Source organism: Cricetulus griseus, chromosome 4 (assembly GCF_003668045.3).
Source record: "Cricetulus griseus strain 17A/GY chromosome 4, alternate assembly CriGri-PICRH-1.0, whole genome shotgun sequence".
In the NCBI taxonomy this organism is placed as follows: Eukaryota; Metazoa; Chordata; class Mammalia; order Rodentia; family Cricetidae; genus Cricetulus; species Cricetulus griseus.
This window is the reverse complement of record NC_048597.1, coordinates 169,169,849-169,185,801: the sequence shown is the minus strand read 5'-3', so window position 1 is coordinate 169,185,801 and position 15,953 is coordinate 169,169,849. Positions and strand designations below refer to the sequence as shown.

Below are 15,953 nucleotides of genomic sequence, written 5' to 3'. Positions count from 1 at the left end.
TACCAACTGAGCAATTTCATTGGCTCTGTTTGTTATTTTCTTGTTTTTAGACAGGGTCTCTTGTAGCTTAGGTCTGGACTCCTGATCTTCCTGCCCCCACCTCCCAAGTGCTGAGGTTAAAGATCTCCGACTCCACATCCAGCTTTAAAAAAGTTATCACAAACAGATTCTGAGGAACTATGGGCCGAGAAAGGGAGATGTATGTGTTTTCAATATTGCTACCAGACTCCGGTCCATTTGCTTACCAAGTAAAAGCCAATATTCCTTGGGCTGGAGAGATGACTTAGTTGCTAAGAACATGGGCTGCTGATCCAGCATATCTGGTTCCCAGAACCAATATGGCAGCTCACAATCGTCTGTAACTCCAGTATTAGGGGATGATCCAGTGCCTTCTTCTACTTCTTCCAGCATACATGTGTTTCACAGACATACATGCAAGCAAAACACCCATACACAGGAAGGAGAATCAGAAGTTCAAGATCATCCTCAGCTACACATGGAGTTCAAGGCCAGTCTGGGCTATAAGAACCTGTCTCAAAGATAGACAAGTTATAAGAAAAGGGGAGGGGAAAAGGCCCAGTTGGTAAAGTGCTTTCTACACAAACATAAAGATGAGTTCAGAGACCCAACACCCATGTAAAAAGTGGGACATCGAGGTGTGTCTGTAGTCCTAATGCTGGGGAAGTAGAAACAGAAAGATTCTGGGAGCTCATTGGCTAGCTAGCCTAGGCAACTAGTAAGCTCCAGGTTCAGAGAGAGACCCTGCCTTGAAAAATAAATCGGAGAAGAATAGAGGAGGACATCTTATTTTCAACATCAACCTCTGCCCTCCACACTTGCATGAACTAACATGTGCTTCTGCACACACAAGTGCTTACAGGCAATAAGTTTAAAAAACATAATAAATAAAACATGAAAACCATGTTTTTGCACATGGTGAACAGGGCCCACTGATTGTTAGGCAAATGTACTATTTCCTTGTAAGTTAAACATTATTCCACTTTTAATTTGACTAAAAAAAAATTTGAGACAGGTTCTCACATAGCCCAGGCTGGCCTCAAGCTGACTATTATGTTAAGGATGCCCTTCAATGCCTGATGCTCCTGCCCCTACTTCCCAACTGCTGGAATTACAGGCAGGTAACATCCCAAATGACTCTACTTGTGGTAAACAAAGAACAAGATCAGTGAATTGTTGGCCATTGTTATGTGAAGCCCATCAGACATCCTGTGTTCTAGAAAAAAAAAAAGACTTACTGAACTTTTTAAATTTTTTTATTTCAAGATTGTATTTCTCTGTGTATCCCTCGCTGTCCTGGAACTTACTCTGTAGACCAGGCTGGCCTCAACTTCAGCGATCTACCTGCCGATTGACTGCTGGGATTAAAGGCATGCTCCGCCACCACCCAACTGACTTTCTGAACTTTTAGAAGTCTTTGTCTTCTTTTGGTTCCTTTTCTTGGGAATACCTAACCCTGCATTTTAAGATGGGGAAAGAGAACCGAAAGCAACTTTTGCCAAAGAGCATTCTTAACCCATTAGGGGATTTTAGTCAAAGGTGATGGTGACTTTTACAGCAAAGCTGGTGGGAGACTAGTAATACATTGCTCAGCTATATGCCTTCCAAATTAATTACACATTTTTTCAGTAGTGAGAATGGAACCCAGGGTCTTGGGCATGTTGCACAAGTGCTCTACCATTGAGTTATATTACTAACTGATTTTTAAAAACTATGATTTCATAGGGAATGGTGGCTCATATCTGTAATCCCAGGACTTCATGAACTGAGGCCAAAAAATTACTGCTAACTCAAGGCCAGCCTGAGTTTCAGGCCTTCCTGAGCTATAGAGTCAAACTCTCTTGAAAGAAAGAGGAAGGAAGAAAAGAAGGGGCTGGTAGGTGGGGTGGGGGTGGGGTAAAAAGAAAATTATCTTCAAACAAAAGTCTCACTAAGTTGCCTAGGCTAGCCTTGAACTTGAGTAGTTAGTGTTTTCTCTTCTTTCTTTCTTTCTTTCTTTCTTTCTTTCTTTCTTTCTTTCTTCCTTTCTTTCTTTCTTTTGAGGAGAGGCCTCACATAGGACCAATTAGTCTCCAGTATGTAGGCCAAGGATGATCTTGAGCACCTGATTCTGTTGCCTCTATAACAGGGCCCCAGACCTTAGCACAACTGACTCCATGATAGAAGTACCATTCAGGCCATAAAACTACCTGCCAAAAGAAAGACAAAGTCATCATTCTGGGAAAGTCTCTAAAAGTGCTAATCTTGCTTTTTGGTTTCTGTAGTTCTGCTTCTGGCTAACTGTTTTTGTTAACTGAAGTATGTCAACCCAGAGCATGGTTTTTATACTTAAAAGTTCACCCTGAGAAAGGCTTGATGCTACACTGGGATCCCAAACACCCAGTGTAGTAGCCAGCCAGCCAGCTAAAAAAGACTTTCTACTGGCTTATATTTGTGTCTGAGCAGTCTTCTCGGGTGGCTACTCCACAATACCTCTACTTTCAAAGTTCTACTGTTATAGTTATGTACCACTAAACCCAGCTCAAATTAGTTATTTTTTTAAGTTTTTTGACATACTAGGGTTGTGAGAACATTAAACATGCTAGGCAAATGCTCTGCCACTGAGCTAAATCCACAGCCACCACTCCTCTCTTTCAAAGATAAGGTCTCATTGTAGCCCAGGTTGGTCTAGAACTTAATATGTATCTCAGGTTGGTCTTAACCTTTCAATCCTCCTGCATCAGCCTCCTGAGTTAAGATTATAGGTCTATGCCAGCAAGACTCTCAAATTAGTGATTGCTAAAGTCAATTAAAAACAAGTGAAGGGGTTGGAGAGATGGCTCAGGGGTTAAGAACACTGACTGCTCTTCCAGAGGTCCTGAGTTCAATTCCCAGCAACCACATGGTGGCTCACAACCATCTGTTATGAGATCTAGTGCCCTCTTCTGGTGTGCAGATGTACATGGAAGCAGAATGTTGTATACATAATAAATAACATCTTTAAAAAAAAAAAACAAGTGAAGGTGCTGAAAGAGATGGCTCATTAGTTAAAAGCAAGTACTGCTCTTGAAGAGAACTCACATTAGATGACTTATAATGGCCTGTAAGTACTGCTCCATGGGGATCTGATGCCTTGTTCCCCTGTGGATACCTGCACTCATGTGTACATACCCACACACAGGCACAGATATACATGTAATAAAGAAGTTTAAAGCAAGTGAAGCTAAAAAGATTTATTTGCTACAATATCTTGGTCATAAAAGGAGAGAATTCTTGGAAAGAGTTTAATACAGTATGTAGGTTAACAAGAATGACAGCTAGGGGCTATCTCAGTTTGAACTCTCAACAGGGCACTGACAGAAATGTGAAGCAGAGCTGAGTGAGGTGGCACACACCTTAAATCCCAGAATCCAGGAGGCAGAGGCAGACAGATCTCTGTGTGTTCTAGGCCAGCCAGAGCTACATAGTGAGACCCTGTCTCAAAATAAAAAAACCCACAACAAAAACCCTACAAAGAAATGTGACAGAGTTAGACATGGTCTAGAAGGGAGAGAGAGAGAAAGAATCCCTGAATAATACAGTGTAAACTGTCCTTCAAGAGTCAGAGAAAGCCAGGTGGTGGTGGCACAGGCCTTTAGTCCCAGCACTCAGGAGGCAGAGGCAGGCGGATCTCGGTGAGTTCGAGACCAGCCTGTTCTACAAGAGCTAGTTCCAGGACAGCCTCCAAAGCCACAGAGAAACCCTGTCTCAGAAGAGAGAGAGAGAGAAACAAGAGGGAGTGGTGGAAGATTCTAGGTTCTCCAGGCACTCTGGTTTCCCTAACAGATCATTGCCCCTGTGTGTGGGTGGGTAGCATGGGATGGGGGCATTTGTCTCAACCATCAAAATTTTTACTTTCTTAAAAGATACTCAGTGGAAGTGATTCTGATTCTGGTTTCTATGGTGTGAAATGGAAGTGCCTCTTGAACTCCTGTATCTAATTCTATTTTTAATTGTATGTGCTCCTGTTTTGCCTGCATGTGTCTGTGTACCATCTGTGTGCCTGGTCCTGTGGATTCCAGAAGGTGTCAGAACCCCAGGAACTGGAGCCACAGTTGGCTATAAGTTGCCTTGTGGGTGCTGGGAACGGAACCTGGGAAAAGCAGTGTTATTATTGTGGAGCTATCTCTCTCATCCTGTGTCTAATTCTCTCTTGCTCTCTGTCTCTCTGTCTCTGTCCCTCCCCCACAAGCCTGCTGGGCTTAACCATGCCCCACTCCTGTGTCTAATTCTTATCCCAGCAAGTTAGTATGACTTGGGGAATAGGGGTGAGGGACGGATATAGTACTCTAAGTAGGGGTTATTTGAGCTGCCAAGCACATGATTTTTATGTTTTCCATTTTATTGATATGAGAAAGCTTCCTTTGAAATGCAGGTTGATTTATATAAACAAAAGGACTCCAGGAGGGGTTGATAGCCACACCTAGGAAAGAAAGTTTGAGAAACCCCTCCCCTTTCCTTGGAGATATGTGGTAGAAACTGTGCAAATCAACCCCCCACCCCGTGTGTATAAGGTGGAGTCAGGTCTGAGGGGCCTTGGAGCTGGCACAGAACACACCCAGACACCAAATTCTCTGAACAAGGAGATTTATTTACCCCAGAAGGGACAACGGGGAGGGAGAAGATTCCTCTGGATCAGGCAAAGAGCAGATCAGGCAAAGGTGGTTTTTAAGGAGAAAAAGGAGAAGTCTTTGCTAGGATGAGTTGGAGAGTCCTGATTAGATATGATGGTCAGTGTAGTCAAATAGTGAATTTTGGTTGCTGGACCTTGGTGTTTTGACAGTTGGACCTTGGTGATCAGTTTCAGGAATGAGTTAAGCAAAAGGCAGTGGACCTTGGTGGCTAGCTTTAGAAGTGTAATCTAATGATTTAGCAAGAGAGAGGGAAAGGAAGTGAGCAAGACCTACCACCATGTTTGCACTGCTTGGGTCTGTTCGAGAGCCCTCCCGGGTCTGTAAGCTCTCTCTCATGCTCCCAGGATCTTTGAGAGCTGTGATTCTGGGTCTCCAGCTGGCTGCTCTCCTAGGCTGCTAAGGAGGTTGGGATGTCAGAGACTTTCTACAGAGGATATGACAAGATTACTCCACAGCAGAACTCCATCCCTAGCCTCCCCTGTGCAGGGCTCCTGGTGACTTCCCCTCCTGTCACTGCTGTGAGCAGCTCAGACTGAAGGAGAACTGGGTTCTGGAGACCTAGGATGATAGGGTGAGAGGAACACAGAACACTGACTGCTTTACAATCACCATACAATAAACCTGGCAGATTGATATCACCATCCTCATTCTATAGAGTAAGAAACAGAATTTAGAGGAGTGGAGGGGGTGCAAGTGACATCTGCCATCATCATCATAGTTGAGGAACCAAAAATTAAAATTAATAGAAGTTTAAAAGCTTAGGCCCCAAAAAAGGGAACTTCTAATGGTAAAGAAAAATTTAACTCCTTAAATCAGGAGTGCCATGGCTGGCGCCTGCCCCTGATCTCAAAGGAAAGGTAATTGTCCACCACTCCTGTTAACATTTCTTTGCTAATTGCTGGTCGTAAAGATCCCCCAGCCCAGGGGATCACTGACAGACCCTGTGACCCTGTAACCCTGCAAGACCCATGCCCTGTCTTATCTCACTCAAATGTATCTCACTTAAAACATATAGCTACTGCTTTACCTTGTACTTTGTATGACCTGAAGTAACCATGGAAACTCTGAAATTTGTGGCCTTCAACCTTATGATCTGCCCCTTTAAAAGCTTCTCTTTTTGGATGATTGGATTTCATTTGCCCACCATGCAGTAAGATCCTAGCTGGCCAGCTTGAAATAAAAAGAAACCTTTTGCTTTTGCATCAGAGTGTTGACTCCTTGGGTTAGTCTCTGGGCTTCAGGAACCTGGCACATCAATAGTTACATCACACTAATAACCTTCTAACCACTGGGTACTCAGAGGAAAACCTGAAATCCTCATGACAGCATATGAACCCCTACTCATGGCCTTTCCATTTTGTTGACTCCTTTCCCTTCAGTGTGTGTGTGTGTGTGTGTGTATGTGTGTTCCTTTGTCCTACAGTGCTGACCTCTTTGATATTTAATTGTGTAAAGTATAGGCACAAGTTCCAGCACTAGAGGATTCTTGCTGGCTCTTCTGCCAGGAACACTTTTCACTCTTCCTCAAATCTCTTCTTCTTAGTGGGGCTTACCCAGATGACCTGTTTGTGACAGGGTCTCACTATGTGCCTCAGGCTGATACGGAACTCAAAACGATCCTGCTTCGGCTCCCTAAGTTCTGGAATTATAGGGATGTGCTATTACACCTGGTTATTTATTGCCTTTAGACACACTGCTAAAAGTAGTGTTATCTTGCTCTGATGTGTACTTGGAAGAATTTGTGGTACTTGATAGTTCTCAGTACTTACATACGGATAAAAAGAATTGGAAGGCAGAGTGTTCAGACCAAGAATTAGGGGGAATACTTTTCAGCAACAGGGCCTCTTGACGGCAGAAGTAGGAGGCGGTGGGTTCTATGAACTACATTTCCCGACAAGCTCTGCGCTCAGAACAGCGGAGCCTGCCGGGAAAGGCTTACGTGCCTGAAGCCGGGTCTCCGGCGGCTAGGATGGCGAGTCAGCGAGGTGAGCCGTTGCACTGTGCTGGTTACCTTGGTTGTGGTCGCGCCCTGGGGACTAATCTTGTCAGGGCCGCCATGGCAGGTCGCTACCATTCCGGCGAATGCTGGGCACAGGAGGGGGTCTGGAGTGGGGATTGCAACCGGGGGTCGAATTGACTGGGGCTCCTAGGTGCTCTTGGATCACTACGGGACCGACCGAGTGCAGAGAGATGAATAGTTAGTTCCTTTTCCCTCCCCATCACCTGAACTCAATTCTTCCCCATGGCAGACAAGATCCGTATCTGCCAATCTTACAGATGGGAACATCGAGAACCGCGGAACAGAGGGGTGTTATCCCACCACTCAGACTCTGTGGCTCTGCCCTTAGACTTCCTCACTCGTTCCTGGTTCCCCAGCACTAGGGCCAGGTCTGAAGAGTGGAATGGAAACTGACCCTCTGTCTGTGTCCCCAGTGTTCCCACTTTCCTGTGTGGTGCAGCAGTATGCCTGGGGGAAGATAGGCTCCAACAGTGAAGTGGCATGCCTGCTGGCTAGCAGTGACCCACTGGCCCAGATCTCAGAGGACAAGCCTTATGCAGAGGTAAGACCCTGGCTGCACATCAGTCCACTTTACCCTAAGTGAGACCAGAGGACCCGAGACAAGCCATATGGATCAGTTGGGAAGAATCTGCAGCCAGTAGAAGACATTCTCTTGGTCCTTGTACCAGTCAGTGCACAAAGAGAGCTGTAGTCAGAGCATTGTAATCACAGAACTGGGGAGGCTGAGGCAAGAGTCTCTGTATCAAAACTCAGTCTCATACAAAGAAAGATAAAACTTATGAGTTTTTTTTTTGTTTTTTTTTCAGAGACAGGGTTTCTCTGTGTAGTTCTGACTGTCCTGGAAAGAGCTCTGCAGACCAAGCTGGCCTTGAACTCAGAGATTGCCTGCCTCTGCCTGTCTGCCTCTGCCTCCCTAGTGCTAGGATTAAAGGTGTGCACCACCATGCCCAGCATCTGGGATTTTTTTGAACCCTAGTGCTACCCTTCTTTCCAGGACAGCTCTCGGCACTTACTTTTAATTTATTTTGATTTATTTTTTTTTTTTTTTTGAGGCTGTCTCAGGGTGCCTGAGCTGGCTTCAGTCTTGCTGTCGAGTTGAGAATGACCTCGAACTCCCAGTTTCCCTGCCTCTACATCCCAAGTGCTAGGATTATAGGCATGTAACACCACTCCTGACCAAAAATAGATGTTCAGCTTTGATTAACCTTTATCTTTAAATTTTATTTTTGTAAAAATTGTTATTATTTTTAATTATGTATAGGTGTGTGTGTGTGTGTGTGTGTGTGTGTATGTATGTGCATATGAATGCAGGTGCCTGTAGAGGCCAGAGGCATTGGATTCCCTGGAGCTGGAGTTATAGGAGGTTGTGAGCCCTGCTTGATATGGGTTCTGAAAACACCGACGGGTGGGTGCTCTGGAAGAGCAACAAGATCTCTTAAATACTGAGCCATTTCTCCAGCTTCCTAATTTTTCATTTGTATTAACCCCAAATTCATTCCTTCTATTGAGAAGGGGAAAGTCAAAGCATAGGGAAGTTTTTTTGAGACTGAAATAAATGAATGTTAACCCCTCACAGAGCTGTCACTGAGACTCATGCTTTCAGAGACATTGACGTGTCATTCTCCCCATTGGACAGACTATGGTAGAGTACTGACTTTCCATATGTGAGGCCCTGGGCTTGATCCCCAGTACCCATATACCAGTGTACTGATACATGCCTCATACATACTGAGATTTCAGTTGCTTCCTTTTCAACTTCTTTTTCCTGTCCTTCCAGCTGTGGATGGGGACACACCCCCGGGGAGATGCCAGGATCATTGACAACAGTATTTCCCAGAATACCTTAGGCCAGTGGATTGCTGACAACCAGAACTGCTTAGGCACAAAGGTCAAAGACACCTTTAATGGCAAGCTGCCCTTCCTCTTCAAAGTGCTCTCTGTGGAAACAGCTCTGTCTATCCAGGCACACCCTAACAAGGTAGAGGATCAGGGGGTGCAGAGGTCAGGGTAGGGGAGGGTTTTTGGTGGGCCTACCCATAGATTTTTACCCCTGCTTTTGCCCTGCCCACACTAGGCTCTAGCTGTGAGCTAAACCCAAGTCTTACTAATCGCAGTTTGGCTGCTTAGGAACAGATGGCTGGTGGCACATACAGAAGCTAAGTCTAAGTGGACAACTAGCTGACCTATGCCAAGAGAGCTTCTCCACATTGGATCCTAGCTTCCCCTCCCCCAGCCTAGGTCTATTCATATCTGCCATTTCTGCACCTGGCTCTTTTGGAGGATTCAATACCAGAATTCCAGGACATGGCAGGCACCCCAGCTGTTTCTTCAGCTGCACCCTGCTGTGTAATTTTCTTGAACAAGGCCCAACCTAGCTTAAACAGTCTGTCTAAACTCCTCTTTTAAAAATGTTTAATACTTATTTATTTTTCTTTTGTGTGAGTGTTTTGCCTGCATGTAGGCCTGTGCACTACAGCAGTATAGTTTCTAGGGAGGCCAGAAGATGACATTGGGTCCTCTGAGATTAGAGCAATAGTGGGTGCTGGGAATTGAACCCAGTACTTCTAGAAGAGCAACCAGTGCTCTTAACCATTGAGCTATTGCTCCAGCATAACCCTTTAAAGAAAAAACAAAAAACAAAAAACTTTTTTTTGTTGTTGTTGTTGTGTTTTGTTTTTTGAGCCAGGGTTTCTCTGTGTAGAGCTGGCTGTCCTGGAACTTACTCTGTGAACCAGGCTGGCCTCAAACTCTTAAGATCCTCCTGGCTCTGCCTCCTGAGTGCTAGGATTAAAGGTGTGAGCCACCACCACCTGGCTTTTTCTCATTTTTAGAGATTATTTTATTTTATGTGTATGAGTGTTTGCCTCCATGTATGTATGTACATCACATGCATACTTGGTACCTTTGGAAGTAAGAGGGCATCAGATCCCCCCGAGCTGGAGATACAAATGGTTGTGAACCACCATATGGGTGCTAGGAAAAGAACCTGAGCCCTCTGCCAGAGCAACAAGTGCTCTTAACTACTGAGCCATTTCTCCAAACTCTAATTTTGGGGTTTTTGAAGACTAAGCTGGCCTCAAGCTCATTATGTAGCCAAGGATGATCTAACACTCTAGACATGCCTAACTCTACCTCCCCAAAAATAATTTACCCAAGTCACACAGCTATGCTGCCTGCTGTTTGGAGTTCTTGTGCCACAGGCCAGGTCTCTTAAGTCTGTCCCAGCTCTCCGCTAGAGTTGGCCCATTTCTCTGCCCTGGGTTAGCTGAACCCCAAGTTTCTGCATGATGCCTTGACTGACTTCATTGTCAGAGGTAAGAAGCCACTGCCATCTGGCTACAGGGGTTCCTGGGCAGCAGAGACTGCAGAGACCAGTGGTCCTGCTGATGTAGCTGTACCCCAGCTGTTGTCCCCCCCTCCCCCACCTACAGGAGCTGGCAGCAAAGCTGCATATCCAGGCACCACAGCACTACCCTGATGCCAACCACAAGCCAGAAATGGCCATTGCCCTCACCTCCTTCCAGGGCTTGTGTGGTTTCCGGCCAGTGGAGGAGATTGTGACCTTCCTGAAGAGTAAGGTTGGACAGGAATGCTGAGGGCATATGTCCTGGCCCTGGGATGCATGAGGAATCTGGGCCAAACAGAGACAGAGAGCAGAGGCTGGATATCCTAAGAACTAAAGGATTCTTGGCCTCATGGGGCAGTTTGGGGGGCAGTGGGCAGATAGTGAGACCAGACTCAAGTGTGGTTGCTGAGGGCTGGGGGTAAACAGGTATTTACATGGCAGGGTTTGTGTAGCGCTGCTGGGTCTTTGGTTAGGGATACTGTGGGAGGCCCTCTCTTCTCAGTGCTTTGTCTTACATCTTCTTGGCCTGGACACTGCAGAGGTGCCTGAGTTCCAGTCCCTGGTTGGAGAGGATGCCACGGAACAGCTGAAGCAGAGCATGAGTGGGGATCCTGCAGCAATGGCCTCTGCTTTGAGGAACTGCTTCTCCCACCTGATGAAGAGTGAGAAGAAGGTGGTGGTGGAACAGCTTAACCTGTTGGTGAAACGGATCTCCCAGCAAGGTGGGTGTGCCAGAGGCCTGGGTAGACACAGGCAGAGATGAGGTCATGGATACAGAGTTCCCAGCCCCTTTCCCCAAGTGGAACCTAGATAGGCACTAAGATCGGCTACTGCCATTTCTTGCCTAGCGTTTGTGGAATGAGGCTCCAGGTTGGGTGCTACCTCCTAACTAGTTTTCTGTAGGTGGCTGAAAGCTGACTGGCCTAGAAGATTCTACCAATCCCCTCCACCCAGGCACTTCCAGATTCTTCCCAGCCCTCCAGCTGGTTCCCATGGGACAGACTTGCATTTGGGGAACTGGGGATCAGGAAAGGACCAAGAAGCTCACTCATTTCTAGAGGACTCAAGCCTTGTGCTCTTAACCATTAGTTCTTCCTTAAAGCCCTCCTAGGTGCCTAACCTTGTGCTAACAGAGTTCAGGAAATGACCATGGTGGGTGTGGTCTGTGGTCATGTCACTGTTGGCCGAAGAGTCAATACAGACAGTGAGAAGCAAGGCTGACAGACTCAGGAGCTTCCGTGCCAGTTGATGAGGGTTTAGCTCCTCTTCTGATAGAGCTCCTTCTCCAGGCAGCCCCAGAACCCTCTCTTTTCCTAAGTCCCTGCTGTGTCACCTTTGCACCACAGCCATTTGCTCTCACCTGAGCATAGCCTCTTGTTTTGTGTGGTTTTAAGTGTCTTAGCTGCTTGCATGCTCTTGGAGAACCCTGACCTGAGCTCTGTCTGATATCCAAGTATGCAGTGATCCCTTAGGGTCATGAGCTCATTTGTTAAAACTGGCATTCTGGAGGCCAGAGACCTTCATGTTTGTCCCAGTGTTTAGCAGAGTAGCCATTGAGCAAGTCTGTATGAAGACCAAACCACCCTCCCACTTGGAACACTGCTTTCTCTATTCTGGTTCCTATATATTCTGAATGCACTCCTCCCTTCTTTGCATGCTCCAGGAAACTCAGCTCACCCTACCCTTCCGAGAAACCTCCCTCATGTCTCCAGCCCAAGCTGAGCTCATCTTTCCTTGGTCAGTCTCCAGGATACATTTTGGCTCACAGTGCATTGTGCCTTGTGCTCTCTGGGATAGTTGACCATCACAGTTTGTCTAAGATGGACAGATTTTCTGAGACATGGGAGTTCCAGTGCTAACAAAGGGGAAGTCCTTGGCTAATAGGAAATTTGATACTCTTCATGATGCTTTTGAGCTATCTACTTATCTATAATAGATTTTGAGCTCAAGAACTGTGAGTGGTCCCTAACGAGACTTCTTTTGGGAAATTGTCTGGAGGTGTTTTTCTCAGTATCTGAACTGTGATGCTAGTGGTATCTGTGGTATATTTCTGATACAGTTTTATCTCCCACCTCTCTTTGAAACAAGGTTTCTTGTAACCAAGGCTGGCCTCAAACTCATTAGATAACCAAATTCTGACATCCCTGCTTCTACTTCCTGGGTACTGGGATTACTGGCACATGTCACCATGCCTGTGTCTTTGTGGAGCTAGGACCAAACCTAGGGTTTCATGCATGCTGGGCAAGCACTGTACCAACTGAGCTGCATCCGTATCCTGTATCATTTGAGACAGAGTCATTAGACAGACTGTATTAGAATGTGGTATATAGCCCAGTCTACCCTTCACTCATGGTGATTCTTCTGCTTTGGTGCTAGAGTGATAGCTAGCTGTACATCACAATGCTCAGCTGCTGTTGCCAGGCCAGTCATGCAGATGGTGGAGGTGAGAGATGGCATTTTTGTGAGCAGGAAGACTGAGGATGGCTGAACATCAAAGATGAGGGCTGTTAGGGATGTTTAGAAGAGACTTGGCATAATAACTGCATTCATAGGGGCAGGGACTGTTCCCCAAGACTCCCTCATCAGGGTGAAGCTGTGACTACCACGTGTGTCTTAGTGGCCTTGGGATGCTCTGTGACCCTCAGTATCTGCTGGAAACAGCATGGATGACATCTGCGGGAAGCTCTTGCTGCAGCTGCACCAGCAGTACCCAGGTGATATTGGATGTTTCGCCATCTACTTCCTGAACCTGCTCACCTTAAAGCCGGGGGAAGCCATGTTTCTGGAGGCCAATGTGCCCCATGCCTACCTGAAGGGAGGTGAGTCCCATTTTAGTAGTATGCCCCACTGCCATCCCCCATGGACCTTGTTTCTTTGTGTGGATAAAAGAGAGAGGATGGTTGGAGTGTAAGCACCTCAGAGGGTGGTTGAGCCTGTATGGATAATGGCTGCCAGCTGGGTGGTAGACATAGCTTAAAACCTGCTACCAGTCACAAGTTCTGGTGTTAAGCCCTTTTGATGAGTGGAAATCAGTTTGAGCCAAGCCACACTGGACAAAGCTGCTGTTCTCTGTCCTACCATTGGTGTTTGCATACCAACTCTATCTGCCTGGAGATTTTTTTTGTTTTTTTGTGTTTTTTTTTTCGAGACAGTGTTTCTCTGTGGCTTTGGAGGCTGTCCTGGAACTAGCTCTTGTAGACCAGGCTGGTCTCGAACTCACAGAGATCCACCTGCCTCTGCCTCCCGAGTGCTGGGATTAAAGGCGTGCACCACCACCGCCTGGCTCTGCCTGGAGATTTTCACACTACAGTATGGGTGATACAGCAGAAGGATGTCACTTGTGTGTGAATGTAGGGGCACTCGTACCATAAGATACATGTGGAGATCAGAGGACAACCCGGGGGCTAAGGGTTGGTCCTCATTCTATTTTGTTTGAGCCCCCTCACCCCCCCCACCCCCCCGCCTCTTTTGCCACATACTCCATCTAGCTATCCTGTGAACTTCCAGGGATTCTCCTATCTCCCCATAGGAATGCTGGGATTACAACTATTTGTACTACACACTGGTTTTAATATGTGTCTTTGGACTTTGAACGCAGGACCACATGTTTGCATGGCAAGTGGTTTTACCCACTTTGACCACCCTGTTTGTTGCTATTCTTGTTTTGAGACAGGGTCTCACTCTGTAGCCCAGGCTAGCCTCAAACTCGTGGCAACCCTCCTACTTCAGCCTTGTGAGTGCTGTGATTATAGGCATGAACCACCAGATCTGACTGGTGTCCCATTTGACTTTGACAGCTTATCCACTCACAGGATTCTGTTGCAGAAGTGTAACATAAGTCATGTTAACATAGGGGTTAACTGCTGGGATGCTGGCACATGCCTCTAATCATAGCACTTGGGAGGCAGAGGCAGGTGGATCTCTGAGTTTGAAGCCAGCCTGGTCTACAGAGCAAGTTCCAGGACAGGCTCCAAAGCAATACAGAGAAACCCTGTCTCGAAGAAGGAAAACCAAAAACCAAAACAAAACCCAAAAATAGGGGTTAACATAATTTGATGCCTATTACCTTCCTCATATTCTCCCACAATTCTGTTCACACATTTTTAACTGATTTATAGGGCATGCATATGCCTAAGTTAGGAGGCCCAGTCCTGGAGAGCCAAACTCCAAGGCTTACTTCACCATCTTAGCACATGACATTTATCTGTTCTCAGACTGTGTGGAGTGCATGGCATGCTCAGACAATACTGTTCGTGCTGGCCTGACACCCAAATTCATTGATGTGCCAACCCTATGTGAAATGCTCAACTACACACCTAGCCCCAGCAAGGACAGGCTGTTTACCCCAACACGGAGTCAAGATGACCCCTATCTCTCTATCTATGACCCTCCTGTGCCAGACTTCACTGTTATGAAGATGGAGGTGAGTACATGGGCCAGGTGGGTATCCTTGGTGTAGCATGTCAAACCTACAGGGGTATACCTGGGGCTGGATTTCCTGTCAAGCCCACCTAGTATGGGCAGCCACAGAGCTTATTTACTTCTCTGCCAGGGACCAGATGTGGGTCTCCATGGTGCCAAGAGCCTGAACAGTGGGGAAGGAGGTAGCAGGGCCCCTGAGGTGCTCTAGAACCCAGGGGCAGAGTATAAACTATACTATTCCATCACTTCTACCAGGTCCCTGGCTCTGTCACTGAATACAAGATCTTGGCACTAGACTCTGCCAGCATCCTTCTGATAGTCCAAGGGTCAGTGACAGCTACCACACCCACAGTTCAAGGAGAAATCCCTTTGCAGCGTGGTGGAGTGCTCTTCATTGGGGCTAATGAGAGTGTCTCACTGAAGCTTTCTTTGCCCACGGATCTGCTGATATTCCGGGCCTGCTGTCTGCTGTAGAGACCAGTCTTCCCACCCTCTCTGCCCATCACCTATATGCTGGCCAGTTCCACCTTTCAGGCCCAGCCCAACCCCTGTCCCTATTGTGCACTTTTTGGTGCATGCTGGAATAGTAGAATAGAGAGCTTGGCATTAGTGACTCCAGAGCATGCCTAGGTTAGACCATCTTCAGGATGAGGGGTCTGTGTCAAGACTGAGGCCTGCACTCCACTGTACTCTCTCAACACTCCTTGCTACCTCTGAGCCAGATGTGTCTATTCAGGAGGCAACAACTCTGCCCCAGCTAACAAAACATTCGTGACCAGCATTAGGTCAGCATCCATCTGAGTGACAGGTGGGGTGATGTGTAAGAACAGGGTTCTTGCCCTGGGACTGCCTGCTCTCCGTTGCAGAGAAGGGAAGGGAAGGGACAGGTCAGTGGACTAATGAAGCTTACTCCCTCTAGGTTCTGTCAAAGTAATTAAAGATCACTTGTGTCAAGGATGCAGACTAAAGAGAAGTTGGTATTCCTGCCCCTCATGTGGGCAGAAAGAGCTCTCTGCTGTTCAATTTTGGTTTTGATTCTGCTTCATACAGCTTCCTGGGGGTGGAGAGGAAGCCAGCCTCAGCCTCAGATGCACAGCTTATAGGCAGGCTTTGGCCGCTCTTCTAGTATACTTTTTTGAGAGTATCTTGCCATGTTCCAAAGGTTGGCTTTGAAGTTGTACTTCTGTCTCAGCTTCATATGGCTTCTGGTGTTTGCACATATTTATGTATGCACACATGTACCTCCGTGTTCCTCCTCAGCCATCCCCTAGAACTCACTCATTCAGCTAGGCTGACTGGTAGAAAGCCTTAATGAGCCTCCTGGCTCAGCCTCCCCGGAACTGTGATTACGGGTATGTGCCACTGCCTTTGGCTTTTTATTTGGGTGCTGGGGTTGGAAGGGTCAGGGATCTGAACTCAGGTTCTCATGCTTGCACAGTAATCTCTTTACCAACTGAGCCACCTGAGTCCCTTTTAGTTATTTTTGAGGTTCTCA

At 46.7% G+C, this 15,953-nt stretch overlaps 1 protein-coding gene across 1 annotated transcript; it reads left to right on the top strand.

The window, feature by feature from the left end:
* The first annotated feature begins 6,639 nt into the window (after positions 1-6,639).
* Mpi (mannose phosphate isomerase) lies at positions 6,640-15,415 on the top strand. Its single transcript, XM_027414962.2, has 8 exons — positions 6,640-6,655; positions 7,104-7,231; positions 8,468-8,668; positions 10,122-10,263; positions 10,576-10,758; positions 12,682-12,855; positions 14,251-14,459; positions 14,714-15,415. The coding sequence occupies exons 1-8, from the start codon at positions 6,640-6,642 to the stop codon at positions 14,930-14,932; spliced, it is 1,272 nt and encodes a 423-aa protein (XP_027270763.1). The 3' UTR covers positions 14,933-15,415.
* The last annotated feature ends 538 nt before the right edge of the window (positions 15,416-15,953 follow it).

What these genes read in the sequence shown, in the direction of transcription:
- Mpi (XM_027414962.2), top strand. An exon ending in AGGACAAGCCTTATGCAGAG is followed by an intron (nt 7,232 to 8,467) that starts GTAAGACCCTGG and finishes CTGTCCTTCCAG; the next exon opens with CTGTGGATGGGGACACACCC. An exon ending in TCCAGGCACACCCTAACAAG is followed by an intron (nt 8,669 to 10,121) that starts GTAGAGGATCAG and finishes CCCCACCTACAG; the next exon opens with GAGCTGGCAGCAAAGCTGCA.